A 17732-nucleotide genomic window follows, 5' to 3' on the forward strand; every position below is an offset into this window, starting at 1 on the left:
CGTAAGCTTTGATCCTGGCAGCAGAGGTTGATGTAGAAGGGGAGCCTGGGAGAGGTTAGTCCTGGAGATTTGCGGTAACTTGATGTGTTTCCAATACAAATCTTATAGTCTTATTGTTGCCTTTGATGTCAGCTTTTTGTCATGTATAAACCCTCCCTTGTGCAGTGTCGGGCAATTCTGCAACGGACTGATGGAAGGTTGTTGGTTCAATGGCAGTTAGGGTTAGATTCTATCATTCAGTGTTATTGTATTCATTTCTTTCAGTGGCGTATTATGAGGCTCCGTACATCACAACGACAGAATAACAGTATAAATAAACAACGAATGACGATGGAAGAGATCTTTTATTTCACACATAGATGTCATTTTCTGAGGGCACGTGTTTGGCTGAGGGTTAAACCAACCAGCTCAAACGTCTAATGGACCGCACATTCAATCCTTCCCTTGCTTTTCGCTCATTCATTTGCTAATTTGACTGTGTACAATTACAAACATGAAGTCAATGTCTTTAACAGATTCATCATTTCCCATAAATAAATCTCTTTTTGCAAAACGGCATTCAACGGAGGCTCACATCCCACACTGGCGCCTCAGTGGGAAAAGCCACTGAATACCAGATCTGGTCTTAGTCAGCCAGAATCAAGATCAGCGTCGAGTCAAGTCAATACACACCTCGCAAGAGATCCCCCACGTCACAGTCACAGTCCTCGCGACACTCAGACTATGGCATCATGAAAACAAACCCGACCACTGAATAAGAGTAGGAGGCAACCCCATTTTGGAATTGGGTTATTAATTCTCTTATTCAGCTTGACGGTACGCGACACGGGGGGCGAATTGAAGATCCACATTAGCTAAACACAGCAGAACACTAGCAGCTTCATTCATAGGAGCTGCACAGTTCATACCTCGGCAGGAGTGTGGGGGTGCGTGGGCGGATGTGATTAGCAGTGAATTGGCCCTAGCCGGGGCCAGCGAATCACGTAAACGCCATCTGTTTATCGTTGAATTAGTGCAGGGCACGTCGTAAGAGCCTGCTCCGGGCTGCTGATAAACGACGCTTCAGTTTTTCGTTTGAAGTCGGCGTCACGTTGGTTTTGTTTACCGCGGTGGAACACTCCTAGGCTCGCCCCTGTTTAGGGTGTTTGGTCACACACTCAAGGTTCTGGGTTCGATCCCCGGGGTTGTTAGTCGAATCTGTTGGCGTCCTTGTGCGACACCCCCCCCCCCCCCCCCCCCTCTGTTGCGTTGCAGAAAAATCCTCTTCTGAAGCACTAGAATCATGTGGAAAAAGCACAATATCTGTATCATTAAGTCATCCTCATCCACCATGTGATAAATGACTGATTATTGTTCCCATTTTCCGGTTAAAACTGTACCACCTCCTCAACCACCCCCCCCCCTGTGGCTCTCTCTAACCTCCCTGACCTCCTTTGACCTTTGACCTTTGACCTTCGACCCTACCCTACGTCGTCGTTGTCGTCGTCGCCCGTCTTGTCACGTTGTCTTCTTCGCGCCGCGTGCGTTCAGCATCTCTGCCCCCTGCCCCCGCCCTGCCCCCTGACTCGCACCAAGCACGGCCCGCAACCAGCTCCAACAGCCCCCTACCGGCCTCTCTGTCTCCCCTCCCCCGTCTCCCCCTCCTCCCCCGTCTCCCCCGCCCGCCAGGTGGGCGACCAGATCCTGGAGGTGAACGGCCGCAGCTTCCTGGGCATCCCCCACGACGACGCGGTGCGCGTGCTCAAGTCGTCGCACCACCTGATGATGACGGTGAAGGACGTGGGCCGGCTGCCGCACGCCCGCACTGTGGTGGGCGAGACCCGGTGGATCGCCAGCTCCCAGATCTCGGAGAGCTCCACCACCAGCAGCCTGGCCGGGTGAGTGTGTGTGTGTGTGTGTGTGTGTGTGTGTGTGTGTGTGTGTGTGTGTGTGTGTGTGTGTGGGGGGAGGACAGTGTGTGTGTGTGTGTGTGTGTGTGTGTGTGTGTGTGGGGAGGACGGTGTGTGTGTGTGTGTGTGTGTGTGTGTGTGTGTGTGTGTGTGCATGTGGGGGGGGGGGTCTTTGTGTTTGTGAGTGTTTGTGGGTGTGTTTGTGAGTTTGTGTGTTTTGTGTATCAACAGTATGTGTGTGATTTGTATTTGTGTTGTATGTCTGCGGTGTATGTGTGTATTACTTGTGTGTGTCGGTTGGTGGGGTGTGCATTTGCATTTTTGCGTGCTAATTTCTGTTTTTTATCCATGTGTGTGGGTGGGTTTGTGCCTTTTTGAATATTGATGTGTGTAGATATTTGCATTTTTACATTTGTGTGTGTGTTTGTCTTGTATAGCTGAGTTTGTGTGTGTGTATGGTGCACGTGTGTGTGTGTGTGTGTGTGTGTGTGTGTGTGTGTGTGTGTGTGTGAGCATGACCTTAAAAGCTGTAAACAGAAGCAGAACAACATAAAGCAAAAGTGAGAAAATATGGTTATTCTTGGGAACATGCCAGAACTGGAAGTAAAAATGTTCACCTCACTAAATGAACTCTTCAGCACATCGGCCGGGCCGGGGTTAAGGTCATCCTGAACAACTCAATCAATGCGTGGACAGAATCACCTCAGAATTAATCCCACAACCTCCTGTCTCCCGTGGAGACAAAATTCCAATTATTAAAAAGGACACATTTTGCGAAACGTGTCCTTTTTAATAATTGGAGTTTTAGATAGAAAAATAAAATGTTTCCCTCTCCAACAACCTCCATCTCCGAGGAACCGGTGTATCTACACGGAGAGCGTTTGGGGTGTTTCGTGTAATGACTCTACCCTCTTCATGATGAAGAGCTCGGGTCGACATCTTCACTGTCCGCACAGTGAATCTTCTTTATTACCTGTCTGCAGCCGGGCGTTTCTCCTTTAGCGGCCACACCCCGCCAGGAATTGTGAAGATTCTGTAGAAAACCGAACACAAAGTGTTTTTAAGTTAATTTATTTGGTGCCATTAACTTGGACGGGCACGCAGACGCACTCGCATCTCATTACATCGTAGATTTTCGGAGCCTTTTGTGGTCTTAACGGGAATGTGTCGGGAGGTAATTTAAAAAGCACTTTCGGTCTGCCCGTCTTCCTGACATCTCGGAGATTAAAGGGTAGTTGTTCATGACAAGTGAAATAAATATAAAAAAAACCTCACAATTAAAAATGCTTTACCACCTGGCGAGGCTCGTGGTTCCCTCTCACCTCCCGGTGGGATCCGCTGTAATGAGTTTAGTCTCAGTGGGTGCTTTGTCTCGTTTGTAATGAGTTCAGCTCCGGCTGCTTCTCACAAGGTATGACGGCGTGTCAATGCCTTCGGTTTCCATTCGTCCTCGTTCTGTAAACGTGAAATGTGACATGCAATCGATGTCATGTGTGCTGTTGTTGGTTCCGAAAATGATAATGAGATTAACTTCTGTTGGTCCTCACAAGGTATGACGTCATAATGAGTTTAGCTCCTATTGGTCCACACAAGGTATGACGTCATAATGAGTTTAGCTCCTATTGGTCCACACAAGGTATGACGTCATAATGAGTTTAGCTCCTATTGGTCTTCAGTCACAAGGTATGACGTCATAATGAGTTTAGCTCCTATTGGTCTTCAGTCACAAGGTATGACGTCATAATGAGTTTAGCTCCTATTGGTCCACACAAGGTATGACGTCATAATGAGTTTAGCTCCTATTGGTCCACACAAGGTATGACGTCATAATGAGTTTAGCTCCTATTGGTCTTCAGTCACAAGGTATGACGTCATAATGAGTTTAGCTCCTATTGGTCTTCAGTCACAAGGTATGACGTCATAATGAGTTTAGCTCCTATTGGTCCACACAAGGTATGACGTCATAATGAGTTTAGCTCCTATTGGTCTTCAGTCACAAGGTATGACGTCATAATGAGTTTAGCTCCTATTGGTCTTCAGTCACAAGGTATGACGTCATAATGAGTTTAGCTCCTATTGGTCCACACAAGGTATGACGTCATAATGAGTTTAGCTCCTATTGGTCCACACAAGGTATGACGTCATAATGAGTTTAGCTCCTATTGGTCTTCAGTCACAAGGTATGATGTCATAATGAGTTTAGCTCCTATTGGTCTTCAGTCACAAGGTATGACGTCATAATGAGTTTAGCTCCTATTGGTCCACACAAGGTATGACGTCATAATGAGTTTAGCTTCTATTGGTCCACACAAGGTATGACGTCATAATGAGTTTAGCTCCTATTGGTCCACACAAGGTATGACGTCATAATGAGTTTAGCTCCTATTGGTCTTCAGTCACAAGGTATGACGTCATAATGAGTTTAGCTCCTATTGGTCTTCAGTCACAAGGTATGACGTCATAATGAGTTTAGCTCCTATTGGTCCACACAAGGTATGACGTCATAATGAGTTTAGCTCCTATTGGTCCACACAAGGTATGACGTCATAATGAGTTTAGCTCCTATTGGTCTTCAGTCACAAGGTATGACGTCATAATGAGTTTAGCTCCTATTGGTCTTCAGTCACAAGGTATGACGTCATAATGAGTTTAGCTCCTATTGGTCCACACAAGGTATGACGTCATAATGAGTTTAGCTCCTATTGGTCCACACAAGGTATGACGTCATAACGAGTTTAGCTCCTATTGGTCCACACAAGGTATGACGTCATAATGAGTTTAGCTCCTATTGGTCTTCAGTCACAAGGTATGACGTCATAATGAGTTTAGTTCCTATTGGTCCTCACAATCTATGCTAGGTAGTAAATTGGGTTAAGCTAAGTTAAGCTTAAGTCGGTGCATTATATATTTAAACAGAAGCTCATGTCACCGTTACATTCAAAATGTATCTAAAGAAGTAGCCAGGGAAGAACCGTCGGTTTATAGACTCCAACAACCAACGGATCAAACAAAGAGTACAAATGAATATACATAAATACGGAAACAATTATACTGGCTGTTGACTAGTAAAAATCTAACTGTGCATTTCAATCATGTGTTCTAATTACTCAGCCAGCTAAATGAATTGATTTAGTGTAATGTGAGTCCTCCCTACTTCCCCAGTGTGTACATGTACCGAGTGCAGCAACAACCATGTGTTGATTTCCTGGGGTAATTCTAATGGTATAATTTACATGGATTAATATGGATGAGAGCAGACTGGAGATGTGTTCTCAGGTCTGTAAACACGGCTAATGGCTGATGGTTTCACATTAAAAGCAGGCTCCACATAGAGAGCGATGGAGGACACACAAGGAACAGCCTTAAAAGGACTGTAGGCAAGACATCTCTGCTTCTTCCCTACGTCTCTTCACCATTGGGACGTGTGGCGTTACACCCAGCGGTGATTGACGAGCATTGTGAACTCTCCAACGCAATCAGGAGAGAAGAGATACCCTGATTGGTCAGAAAGGAGCCGAGAATGGTTTAAAGTCCAAATTGTTCCATGCAGAAGACAGGCACTCAACTAGAAACCGATCTCCTCACAGCACACGTCACTCGCTAACAACTGACAGAGGGTTGTGGTATTCTAACCAATGACTCACAAATAGCAGCTCTTGAATCTTACCTGCAGCCCCCTTTTAACGGGAGGGAAGTGACGGCTGAGTTGGTCTGGGAGAGTTAAGCTAAAATAATCTGATTTAAACCCGCTAATTCAATCTGAATCATCGGATTTGGAAGATTAATTTTGATGTTTGAGGACAAAACTGAGTACTTCACAGGGGGCTTACCTATGGATGTGTATTTGCCCATTTCTTACAGGATGAGATTCAGATTGAGGATTTCAGAGAAAAACTTCAACGAGAGAGGAAATGCGACAATTATCCTTTTGTGTGTGAGTGAATACGAGTGTGTGAATGGATGTTTGTGGGTTGGTGTGTGTGGGTGTGCAAGTGTTCGAAATCAAATTCAAGTTCACAGGCTGAGGTGAAGAGACGCACGCTATTAATGTGAAAAGCTTGCCGCAAATTAACTCTGAGAGAGGCACAAAGAGGGTAGGAGAAGCAGTGCCTCAATGACGATGGGATCCCACACAATGATGAGGCTCAGCCTTTGATGAAGGAGAAATTACACTCCACTCCAGCCTGGAGTCTGCCCACCACACCACACCGCCATCAGCAGCCCTGTGTGTCTGCCACGTGCATATTTGCATATGAGTGTTGCGTATCTTTTGTGTGTGTCTGTATTCTCGAGACCGCTTGTAGCTTTATCTCTTGCTCTAGTCTGTAGTAGAGAGAGAGAGAGAGGGAGAACAGTCATGGTTCTGCAAGAGTGGACGTGTCTGTGTACAACAATATGTCCACTAACAACACGTTAGATTGTGTGGTTAGTGGACGTGTCTCTGTGTGAGTGGACATGTTTCAGTGTTTCTATGTTATTGGACGGATGCCTGTGTGTTAGTGGACATGTTTATGTATTTGTGGACATGTCTGTTTGTCACTCGACGTGTGTGTGTGTGTGTGTGTGTGTGTGTGTGTGTTAGTGAACATGTTTGTGTATTAGGCTGTGTTTTGAGACATGTTTGTGTATTAGTGGACATGTTGTTGTAGCAGTCTGTATTATTTATTAGACATGTCTGTGTGTGAGGGGACATGTCTGTGTGTGAGTGAACATGTGGACATGTTTGTGTGTCAGTTAACATGTTTGTGTGTGTGTGGGCATGTCTGTGTATCAGTTAACATGTTTGTGTGTGTGTGGGCATGTCTGTGTATCAGTCTGCGTTATGAGACATGTTTGTAATGGTCTTCATTTCCCTTACAGTGTTTCTATGGACCAGGGAGCCTCCGCAGCTGGAAAGGTAAGACTTGTTTCGTGTGTGTGTGTGTGTGTGTGAGTGTGCGTGCGTGCATGCGTGCGTGTGTGCGTGCGTGCGTGTCCTATTAAGGTATACTTGATCACGATGTCTAGCGCCCTGCCTGCTAATCAATGATGTGTATCTGGTATTCACTGTAAGGCGCTTTGGGTCACAGACTCTTCCGCGCTTTGGCTGGAAGAAAGAATTGTCACTTGAATCTGGGTGTGTGTGACGTCGTCTCCTATGGGGAGGGTGTGTGCGTCCTGCATCTGTATCTGAGCTGGAAGAAATGCTTGGATGATTCCCCGCGGCCCGCGCGTCAGTTTAAATCAGTCTATCAGCGTGAGGCGACTGCCTGAACGAACGCCCCAGTGTCATTTGCCAAGAGGCGAGCCACTTGACACACCTCATAGCACCTTCCCAAGAACGCTTACAAACCGCCTGGGCCCCGGCATCGCTTCATCCACACGGAGAGAGAGGACAGGTTCAGGCCTATCCCGTTGTCAGATTAATGAACGTCGCAGGATAAAGTCGCAGGATTTTTTTTTCTCTCGAAGATTTGCCAAATTTATATCACTTCAGAGGTTGGAGCCAAATATAGACCCTTGGAGGGAGGTTATGCTTCATGATGAGACGGTTTCTCTGTTAAAAGGCAGACAATATATTCTCACTTACTGAATAAATCAAATCTTTGCTTGCAAACAAACAGGCACACTTTAAGCACATCTTGCCAAATAGACTATTTAGTAGGACGGTGCTACAAACGCCTCATATAACACACTGTTTTTTGTCAACTTGACAATACTATTTCCAATATACTTATATCCAATATAACACTTGTTAGATAACACCTTTTTTTTTATAGCAAATAGGCTGAAGGTAAACCCCTTGTTTTTATTCAGATCTGTGAGGTTTGTTTTGTGTCAGTTGGGTTCTTATTGATTTCGGGGGGGGGGAAGGTGACGCTGGAAAAGCACGATCTGGGTCACCCATGGGATGTGGGTCACCAAGGGGATCGTGGGTAACCCAGAGGTTTCTGGGTCAGCAATGGCAAAACCAGCGGAACGGAACCATGGTTACGGTGTCAGTTATTGACCAGCAAGCGAAGCCGTGACCTCAGTTCATTTTATTTATTTATTTATTTATTTATTTATTGTTCATACATATAGTTCACGTTGCACATAATATGACATTACAAGCTTTTACTCACATTATGTTGTCCAGACGGAACCAAATAAAGTCTTCATCATATGGAATAGACTCGATTTCTCAGTGGGAAAATTATCTGTGGTTGGAAGATGAAATGAGCTGTAGTTAGCGCTGATGATTTCCTAATTATTTTCTAATTATAATACAACTGCTGGATAGTTTGAGGAGACAGCAGCAGAATGAGTACAGAGGATAGCTCGAGGCAGCAGTGGAGAGAGCGAACCATTACCAGTGCGGTCCGTTTCTGTATTGGGTTTGAAATTAACTGGAGCCTGGAAATACTCACATTCAATTGAAAACAAAATGTATTTATTACAAATAAAATGAGATCCACAACAATTGATTATATAGTTATATTGAGGACACAGACAGAAATTTCTGTCCTTCTGAATACTGTCGGATCAAGCTGAACAGCGTGCTCTCGTCACTCAGACATTGAAGGGGAAATGTGTGCCAGATTAGTCTAGTGGTTATGATGTTCGATTACCAACAGAAAGGTTTTAGTTTCGAACCCCAATGACATACCTTCCCCCTACCCACTACCTGCTCCTTAAAGGACACCCAAACCCAAACGGTACTGGTAGATTGGTTTGCATTGGATACATTATGCATACATACATCTCATTGGCTGATATGGTCACCTCCTGATTAACTGCATTTTTTAAAGGTGTATCAGGGGTTTGGTTCTCATTAAATGACCTGTTTCTGAATTCACAGTAAATTGCATTGGATAAAATCATCTTTTAAGTGGGGGACATGGATATTATTCATGGGTTGATAAGGACCTTTACCTCTCTACATGTCCTCTAAATGTCCAAGAGGACGTTTCTTCTGTCTTTCTGATCGTGTCAGCTAATGATAATGTTAATAATGTCATCCAATGACTCCTTTCAAACCCGGGCTGAATCCCAAAACTTTTTTCCTGCTCACATTACCTTGACTCTCCTCAAAGGTGAGGAGAAATAGTAGGGAGTGGTTGAGGAAAGGAGCAGAGGGGTATTGGTGTAGCTGAGGCAGTTACTCACACTTCATTCGTCGAGTGATGCAGTCTGAAAATCTTTCCGTGCAGGAAACATTGTCATATCCTCAACCAAAGCCAATGTGTAAGCTGAAACGCCAGCAGCAAAACACCTGGAGATTTAGAAAGCGAGGGTGAGTGGAATCGCTATAGAGTTATTGGAAATGCAGCCCCTGAATCAACCCTCCGTTAAATCCACCTACAAGTCGTCCCACAGGTGAATACCATACATATCAATGACCCAAGCATATCTCTTCACTCCCTGCTTCAAGGTCAGCCCCAATAATGGTGGACAACGTTGCCTCATTCCTACCCACTGCGCTATGTGCTATGTGCTATCTGCCATCTCTGTGGTAGCGTTCTGCTACTGGCCAGGTGAAGTGTCAGCGTATTGTTTATTAAAGAGCGTTGTCTTGTTCATTGCATCTGCTGTGTGTTTATATTGTCCATCCCGTCAGTAATAGGACCAGCGGCCCTTCCCCTGGGGGGGGGGTCTCGTAGAGGTTCTATCTTATCGCTGTGCTGCAGATGCTTCCAGCGCAGAGACAGCTAGCATATAAAACGATCCCCCGGGGATCCGTTGCAGCAGCGGCGGCGGCGGCCCCCCTCAGCGCAGCCCGATTTAAAACACTGCGCATGATCGTAAAGCGCGCCACCAGCGGCAGCGCGCTCCGTCTAGTGTGTGAGAGCTAAATGATAAACGGTTGCCCTTGCTCAGGGACAACGAGTCGGAAATCCACTGGAAGTTTTTTACGCAAACGCTTAAAAAGATGTTATCTTGTTATTATCTCCGTCTCGGAAATTTAACAAGCGCTTTTAATCGTCGCGTGAATTTAAGCAGGATGTGCTTTACAGGGAAAACATTCTGACAGACATTTTTTACGGTGTACCAGAACCGACTGGGAGACAGTCCTGAATGGACTAGTAATGATGGTTTAATAAGTAGTACTAACTTGAGTTCGTACTAAATGAGAGGTACTGACCGTGGACCAGTGTGTACTAAAACACATTTAGCACTGACTGTAGATATAATCTGTATCCAGTAAATGCAGAGGCCATGTCCCCTTTGAACCATTAATTTCAAGTCCAAATATTGCTTTGATTTGAAGAGATAATCCATATTGTTTGCCCGGGAGTTATCTTTTTTTAATCATGTCTTCTCCGGTTCCGGTTTATTGTCCGGGCAGCAGTTCTAATATGTGATTCTGTTTGGTTAGTTTCATTTAATTTCCTCTCTGTGACCTTTGTAATAACATTGACATGCGTGGATCTGTTTTGAGGGTAACTCAGGCTGTAACCATCGGATGCAGTCACTCATGGAAACCATCAAGTATAGCTACAGTGTTAACCTGACCTCCTCATTACCTGGTCTCACCTGTCCTCATTACCTGGTCTCACCTGTCCTCATTACCTGGTCTCACCTGTCCTCATTACCTGGTCTCACCTGTCCTCATTACCTGGTCTCACCTGTCCTCATTACCTGGTCTCACCTGTCCTCATTACCTGGTCTCACCTGTCCTCATTACCTGGTCTCACCTGTCCTCATTACCTGGTCCCACCTGTCCTCATTACCTGGTCTCACCTGTCCTCTTTACCTGGTCCCACCTGTCCTCATTACCTGGTCTCACCTGTCCTCACCTTACCTTCATTCACCTGGATCAAGCTGTACTCCCCATCTGCTGCTCAACCATGCCCTTACTTGCCGTCAGCTGCTTTCACTTCCCCTGCCGTCCCCTCGACTGCACCCAGATTCCCTCATCTACCCTAATCTCCCCTCACCCGCTATCATTTCGTCATTTCCCCTAAGCTTTATGCCCTCGACTCACCTGTCACTGCCCGTCACATGCTCTTATCTGCTCTCCCCTCATTGGTCACCTGCCCTCCCCATCATCTTTCCTCACCTGCCCTCACCTGCCCTCATCTCCCCTCCCCTCGCCCGGCACCTAGCGATTATTACACATGAAATAATCTCCTCTCCCTTCCCCTGTCATCTCACCTCTCCTCACCTGTCCCCTTTCCCTCCCTGACCTCATCTCCTCTCCTCACCTGTCACCCCCCCCCCCCCCCCCGACCTCATCTCCTCTCCTCACCTGTCCCCTTTCCCTCCCTGACCTCATCTCCTCTCCTCACCTGTCACCCCCCCCCCCCCCGACCTCATCTCCTCTCCTCACCTGTCCCCTTTCCCTCCCTGACCTCATCTCCTCTCCTCACCTCTCCCCTTTCCCCACCTGACCTCATCTCCTCTCCTCACCTGTCCCCTTTCCCCACCTGACCTCATCTCCTCCCCTCACCTGTCCCCTTTCCCCACCTGACCTCATCTCCTCTCCTCACCTCTCCCCTTTCCCCACCTGACCTCATCTCCTCCCCTCACCTGTCCCCTTTCCCCACCTGACCTCATCTCCTCCCCTCACCTACGTCCACCTGTCCTCCCTCTCTGTCCCCCGCCCTCACCTCCCCTCCCCTGTCAGTCATCGCCCGGTGCTGAGGAGCAGCTGGACTGATGCGTGTGCCTTGCCAAAAGGCACAGAGTCAGCCAGAGTCACTGCTGTGGTGAAGGAACAACGTGTACAACGTATACTGGGGTATACGGATTAAGAAAAATCTCACGTTGCACTAGTCTGACGATGCAGAACCTCTGCCAACATACACGCACGCACGCACGCACACACACACACACACACACACACACACACACACACACACACACACACACACTGCCTCTCTCACACATGGTACTCAATACATGCCGTATGTATTGCATACGTGTACGTTTGTGTTTTAATATTTGTGTGTGTTTCCTGTTACACGTGTGTGTGTGTGTGTGTGTGTGTGTGTGTCTGTGTTCAGTAGGGATTGCTTGACAAAAAAAGGGTGAGGTTGCAGGGAGCTTTAGCGTCAGTGCTGGGAGGCTTGGCAGCTGTTACCGAGACGATATTTCACTTCCTGTTCCCAGTGTGTCGGTGGGAGACGGTGGGTTTAAGGCAAGCTGGAAGGTTATCTGGTCCTCCTTAACTAATTCCATTGTTATCCCTCGGCTATTGCTAGACCTTCTCTTTCTCCCTCTCCCTCCCTTCTCCTCCACTCTGTCCCTCTCTTTCTCACTCTTTCTCCATCTCTATCTTTCTCCCTCTCTCTCTTCCTCTCACCTATCCAAGGCTTCTCTCTCTTTCTCTTTCTCTTTCTTGCTCTCTTGCTCTCTCTCTCTCTCTCTCTCTCTCTCTCTCTCTCTCTCTCTCTCTCTCTCTCTCTCTCTCTCTCTCTATCTATCTCAATTCAATTCAATGCAATTCAAGAAAGCTTTATTGGCATGAGAAATATACATTTGCATTGCCAAAGCAGGTGAACAATAAAATAAAAAGGGTTAGAAGATAAAATTAAAAAGGTCAGGTATATAGTATATATAGTATAATATATAATATAAGTAAATACAAATTATATATACATATAAAATATTATACTATAAAAGTACTTTAAAAAAGTAAAATCTCTCTCTCTCCTTCCCTCCCCCATCTCTGCTTTTCCTCTCTACTCCATCTCCTCCCTCCTCATCCCTCCGTCTTCCCTAACTCTCCTCCCTCCTCGTCCCTCCGTCTTCCCTAACTCTCCTCCCTCCTCGTCCCTCCGTCTTCCCTAACTCTCCTCTCTCCTCGTCCCTCGTCCCTCCGTCTTCCCTAACTCTCCTGGTCCATCCTTAATTACAGCCCAAAGGCCAAGCAGAGCCCCATGAGCTAATTCATTACCAATAGGTCACATCCCGCGTTATTAAAGGCGCTCTGATTCGCCCTGTTCTCGTGTGATTGATCCAACGAGGGCTGACCCTGTGTTCCAGCAATAAGCACTCCCAACACCGTAAGCCTGTTCTGGTGCCAGAAAGAAACCCAACAGTGGATCATAAACAGTGTGACGCTTATCCGATGATAACGTACCCTATGGAACCATGGACCATTTTCATATAAAATATGACCACGTTCATATAAAATATGAACTTGTGGGAATGTTTGTCGATATAAAAAGGATTGATATGTAGATTGGTATGTTTGTGGTCATCTAGGACAGTGTTTTTCAAACTCTGGTACGCCACTGGTGGTAGACCAGGGTACTGCAGATGGTATGTGGGGTTTTATTCTTGAAATAGACACATATACAATAATAGAAACAAATATATAGATAATTGAAAATAAATATATCATACATTTCCTTCAGTTAGTATAGTATTATGGCTTCTTTTTTTTTTATAGTGGAGCATTGTGCATCGCATCATATGCTTTCCATTTAAATTTTTCCAAGTTTTCCATTGATGTTTTGCGTTCATTTGTGTTTCCTCAATAATCTGTTACGACTGGCTCGGAAGCCGCAGCAAAAATACGGAGACGGACCACAGAGTTTATACCCAAAAATAAAAAATTGTACAAGTTAAAAGTCTTGACGGTAGCACATGTTGTCACGGGAACGCAAGCCCCCCTTCTGAGGCTGAAGGCATTCGTTTAAGCACACCTTGGCAGGTGTGCACGATTAACTTGATTGTGCCCGTGCACCACCCAAAGCTCTGGGAGCATAAGCGGCGTTGATGACTTTTTCTTTCTACTGCTTCCCTCTGGCCACAGCCTTCTGGCAGTCATAATTATGTATGAAGCGGGCGCTGCCACTCTATGGTCTGGTGGTCCTCAAAAGCTCTTGATGGTAATTTAGTAGTACACCTTTAAAGTCAATGGTTGGGGCTGCTTTTCAATTAAAGAGCACGCAGGGGTTAGGGGCGTCCCGCTCATGTGGACATTAGAATTCAAACAAGTCTTCGTCTGGGAGTCAAACCCCCAAACCACTAGACTTCCCGGCTCATTCAAAAGTGAGTGTTGAGTACTCAAAAAGCACTGAAACTCATATCGAATACCAAAAGCAAGAACTAGGCTTGAATTTTCTTATTACAATTTGTGAACCCAAGTCTATTGAGTGACGGCAGAGAGACAGACAGACAGACAAGGGCAGCGCACGTGGTAATTTAAGCGATTAAAGCGACTGGATTGCTATTAGAAAGAAGAGTATTAATGTAATCTTAAAAAAAAAAAGCTTTGTCGTGCTCTATTCACCATTCACTTTTTGATCAGACAAATACTGAAGTTAGATCATGGCCTATAAACATTACACTTTTTTCATCTTCTGGCAAAATACAGACAACCTTTGCTTTCTAACCATCTTTTTTCAATCACACTTGTGAAAGTTCTGCTTAACCATGAAGGAGATAATGATAATAATACAGGCCATTTACCGCACACTTTTATCCCAAGCATCTCAAATGGAAAAATGACTTAAAAGAAGCACAATTTCTTTGTGAAGAAGAAGTTATTTTTTGTACTTGATGCAGTTCAGTAAGCTCACTTTGAGTCACTGGTTGTTCCATTAGACCAGGGGGGGTCTCCTGGATTTTCAATTCCCTGCATCTGCAGAAATGTCAGCAAGATACAAAAGATCATGCCGGTGGAAGAAGTTCTGAAAAAAAAAACATGTTTGATGAGCTTGCGTTTGTTCGTTTTCTCTGCGGTTTTCTTCTTTCAAACCTGTTTTCATATGTATTTTATCGATTCTTTTAAATCCAGTAGTTAAATGTATTTCACACACTCAAAATCCAGTTTTTATTGTATGACGTGCTTTTTATGCGTCTCTCTCTCTCTCTCTCTCTCTCTCTCTCTCTCTCTCTCTCTCTCTCTCTCTCTCTGTGATGGTAATGGAATGCACCCAGCGGGCTTCCCTATCAACTGTGTACATACCATACAGGAGGTATGGAATGCGCCCAGCGGTGCAACTTTCCCATCGGCATGTGTACACTGTGTACACATGTCGTGTGCGTTGAGTACATAGACTCTAGAGCTGACTGAAGTGGCGGAGCGGGGGCGGCCCTGTGTCTGGGGAGAGGGGATGCGGTGAGGGAGGCTCACACGCCTCACGGCTGAGCGCCGCCAGAGCAAAACCCAGATTATACACACTTATACACAAAGTAATGCACAAAAAAAAAAAAAACGTATGGCAGCATATCTTCATACCACGCATGCACGCACACGCAAATATATAATATAAATATATAATATGTGCAAACACACACATGCGTACACACACACACACACTTGCAAATATCCAAACACATGTGCAAACACACACCTGCATACAGACACACACACACACACACACACACACACACACACACACACACACACACACACACACACATAATTATCATTGAACATATGCATTAAAACACTCACTCACTAGCAAGCAATTATACACAATTATACACCCAGCACATAGGCAGAAGAACACACACACACACACACACACACGTTAACGTGATTGATTCAGGGCTGAGCCCTCACAGCAGTATGTGTGTGTGTGTGTGTGTGTGTGTGTGTGCGTGCGTGCGTTCGTTCGTTCCGGGGGCTCCAGCGATTATGGATCCTCATCAGTCCTTCGCGGACACCGCTGACGATTCCGCTGACTCCCCCGGTTGTCATAACAACCCCCAGCCTCTTCCAAGGAGTCGGTACTCGTCTACAGGCCACCCTGCCGGTATCGCATTCCACCGACCGGAGGCCCGTTCTGCATGATCCTCCGAGCATATTGCAAACCACACGAGAAGGTGGCGACCGCTCGAGTGCGTCCAATGGATCCGCTCCCGTTGTAGCTCAGTGGCTGCACTTCAACGCTCGTAGCTCCCTCACTCAGGTTCTGAGGTTGAAGTCCCTCCGAGAGACGGCGGTTCTAACAGGTTTGTCTCGTGAAGTCATGTGCCGTCTTGTGCGGATAGGCTTCATAGTTGTACGGGGGGGGGGAAAAAAAATGGAAAATCCATCGTTGTGTTTTGATTTGGTTTGCTCACAGACAGCAGTGCACCGGGTGTAGGAGGAGGGGGGGTGGTGGTGGTGGTGGGATCCTCCTGGACCGGAACCAGGGTGTGGGCAGGAGATGGGGCACCGCGGCCTGTTGGGAGAGAGAGTCATCTGTCCCTGTCCGTCTGTGATGCTGAGCAGCTGTGTGCTGGCAGTCAGTAAGACAGACCGACAGCTAGACTGATGTCCCTAAAGACGTGAAAGCAGTCAAACGGGCCACTGGTGTTTAGATGTCAGTTGTTGAAAGGGCTTGGGGTCTGCCTCTCTCTCGGGCTGTCTGTCTGTGTGTCTGTCTGTCTGTCTGTCTGTCTGTGTGTCTGGCTGTCTGTCTCTGTCTGTCTCTGTCTCTGTGTGTCTGTCTGTCTCTGTGTCTGGCTGTCTGTCTCTGTGTCTGTCTGTCTCTGTGTCTGTCTGTCTCTGTGTCTGTGTGTCTGTCTCTGTCTGTGTGTCTGGCTGTCTGTCAGTTTACTGTCGGGCTGTCTGTCTGTGTCCCATCCGAGGGGGTTATTGACTTCATGAGAAGGAAGATGTAAACATTGTAATAAAATGTCAAATGACAAACTAATCACTTGTGTGTATTGAGGCTGTCAAGCCTGTTAATACATGACAACCTTGTCAAGCTTGGTTATGCCCATGTCTATATGTGGTGGCATTTTCCTTCTAGGGATTAATAACATATTTGATTGAATTTGTGAAGTGATTACTACAAAATCTTTAGTGTGTGTGTGTGTGTGTATGCGGGCGTATGTGTGCTGGTTATAATAGTGAATATTCAGCTACAACACTGACGCTGCTTGTCATTCAAACCCGACCCTATCTTTTCCCTTTATGGCTTAAGAGCACCGGTGCGTGCAACGCTGTAAACGATGAGTTTAGAGAGAGATCCTCCATCAGAAGGTGCTTGTGTGTGTTCATTAGATTGTGTCCTTGGGTTGAATGAGTGGGCGACGGGGCTGTGTGGGTGGAATGGTGTTGTGTCGACAGAGGGGTGATTAAAGATGCAGGTGGGCAAGACAGCCGGAGTGGTTCACCTTGGGGGACTGTGTTGTTAGCGGACAACACAGCGTGCTCCTGATAGGTTGGATTAATGACCTATCAGGAGACGGCGCTTGAGGAAGGGGCGGGGATGTGTTAACGCGATGTGGAGATACGGTGGCTGGTTTCTTCTGATTGTTGGACAAACACACGCACGCACGCACACACGCATGCACGCAGACAACCACACAGCCACACAGAAAGTTTACAGCTGTACTACACACACACGCACACTTTTAAGCAGCCAAACATACATTTGCAATCACACACACACACACACACACACACACACTCATATACCCACACACACAAACACACACTGCAATGCCCTACAGTGTTGACTTTGAAGCGGATGAAGACGCGCTTAATTTAAGACAAGCTGCAGACTCTCAGATCCTATAGGAGGCAACAGAGTGAGAGACAGGAGGTCTGGGAGAGTGCGATGGAGAGAGCCAGAAGAGTCTGTGCCAACGATAACACATTACCCATGTCTTAGTCTATTAAAGACTGCCAAGGGCCACTTTGTCACACCAAGCCGGCCACCGGGACGTTAGACATGTGAAAGAATGGAGATGTATCGATCTGTTTTAGAATTAGATTTGAAAGAAGACGGCGCCTAGTGAGTGTAATGTTATTAGTGGTTGCATGCGGTGAAAAGCGAACTGAAACAGAGATAAAAAAAATAAAAATAAAGTAAAGTTCCATGAAAATGGAAATCGACTGTGAGAGATAATCTATTGTAATCAGTGGCACTGGTGGCAGCCCCTGGTTGGTATTAGGGGATGGTCTTCCTCCCAGGCAGCTCCTAAGGC

The 17732-nt window shown here is 46.2% G+C and overlaps 1 protein-coding gene across 1 annotated transcript in view; it reads left to right on the top strand.

Annotated features, from left to right (window-relative positions):
- Nucleotides 1–17732, top strand: part of whrna (whirlin a) — a gene marked incomplete at both ends in the record, with an annotated part of 119153 nt that overhangs the window by 74972 nt on the left and 26449 nt on the right. Inside the window, 2 exons of the mRNA XM_084483261.1 lie at nucleotides 1669–1877; nucleotides 6750–6786. Coding sequence (XP_084339387.1) covers nucleotides 1669–1877; nucleotides 6750–6786 — 246 coding nt within the window. The remainder of the gene's footprint in view (nucleotides 1–1668; nucleotides 1878–6749; nucleotides 6787–17732) is intronic.

This window comes from Micromesistius poutassou, assembly GCF_964030765.1.
Source record: "Micromesistius poutassou genome assembly, chromosome: 18".
Lineage (NCBI taxonomy): Eukaryota > Metazoa > Chordata > Actinopteri > Gadiformes > Gadidae > Micromesistius > Micromesistius poutassou.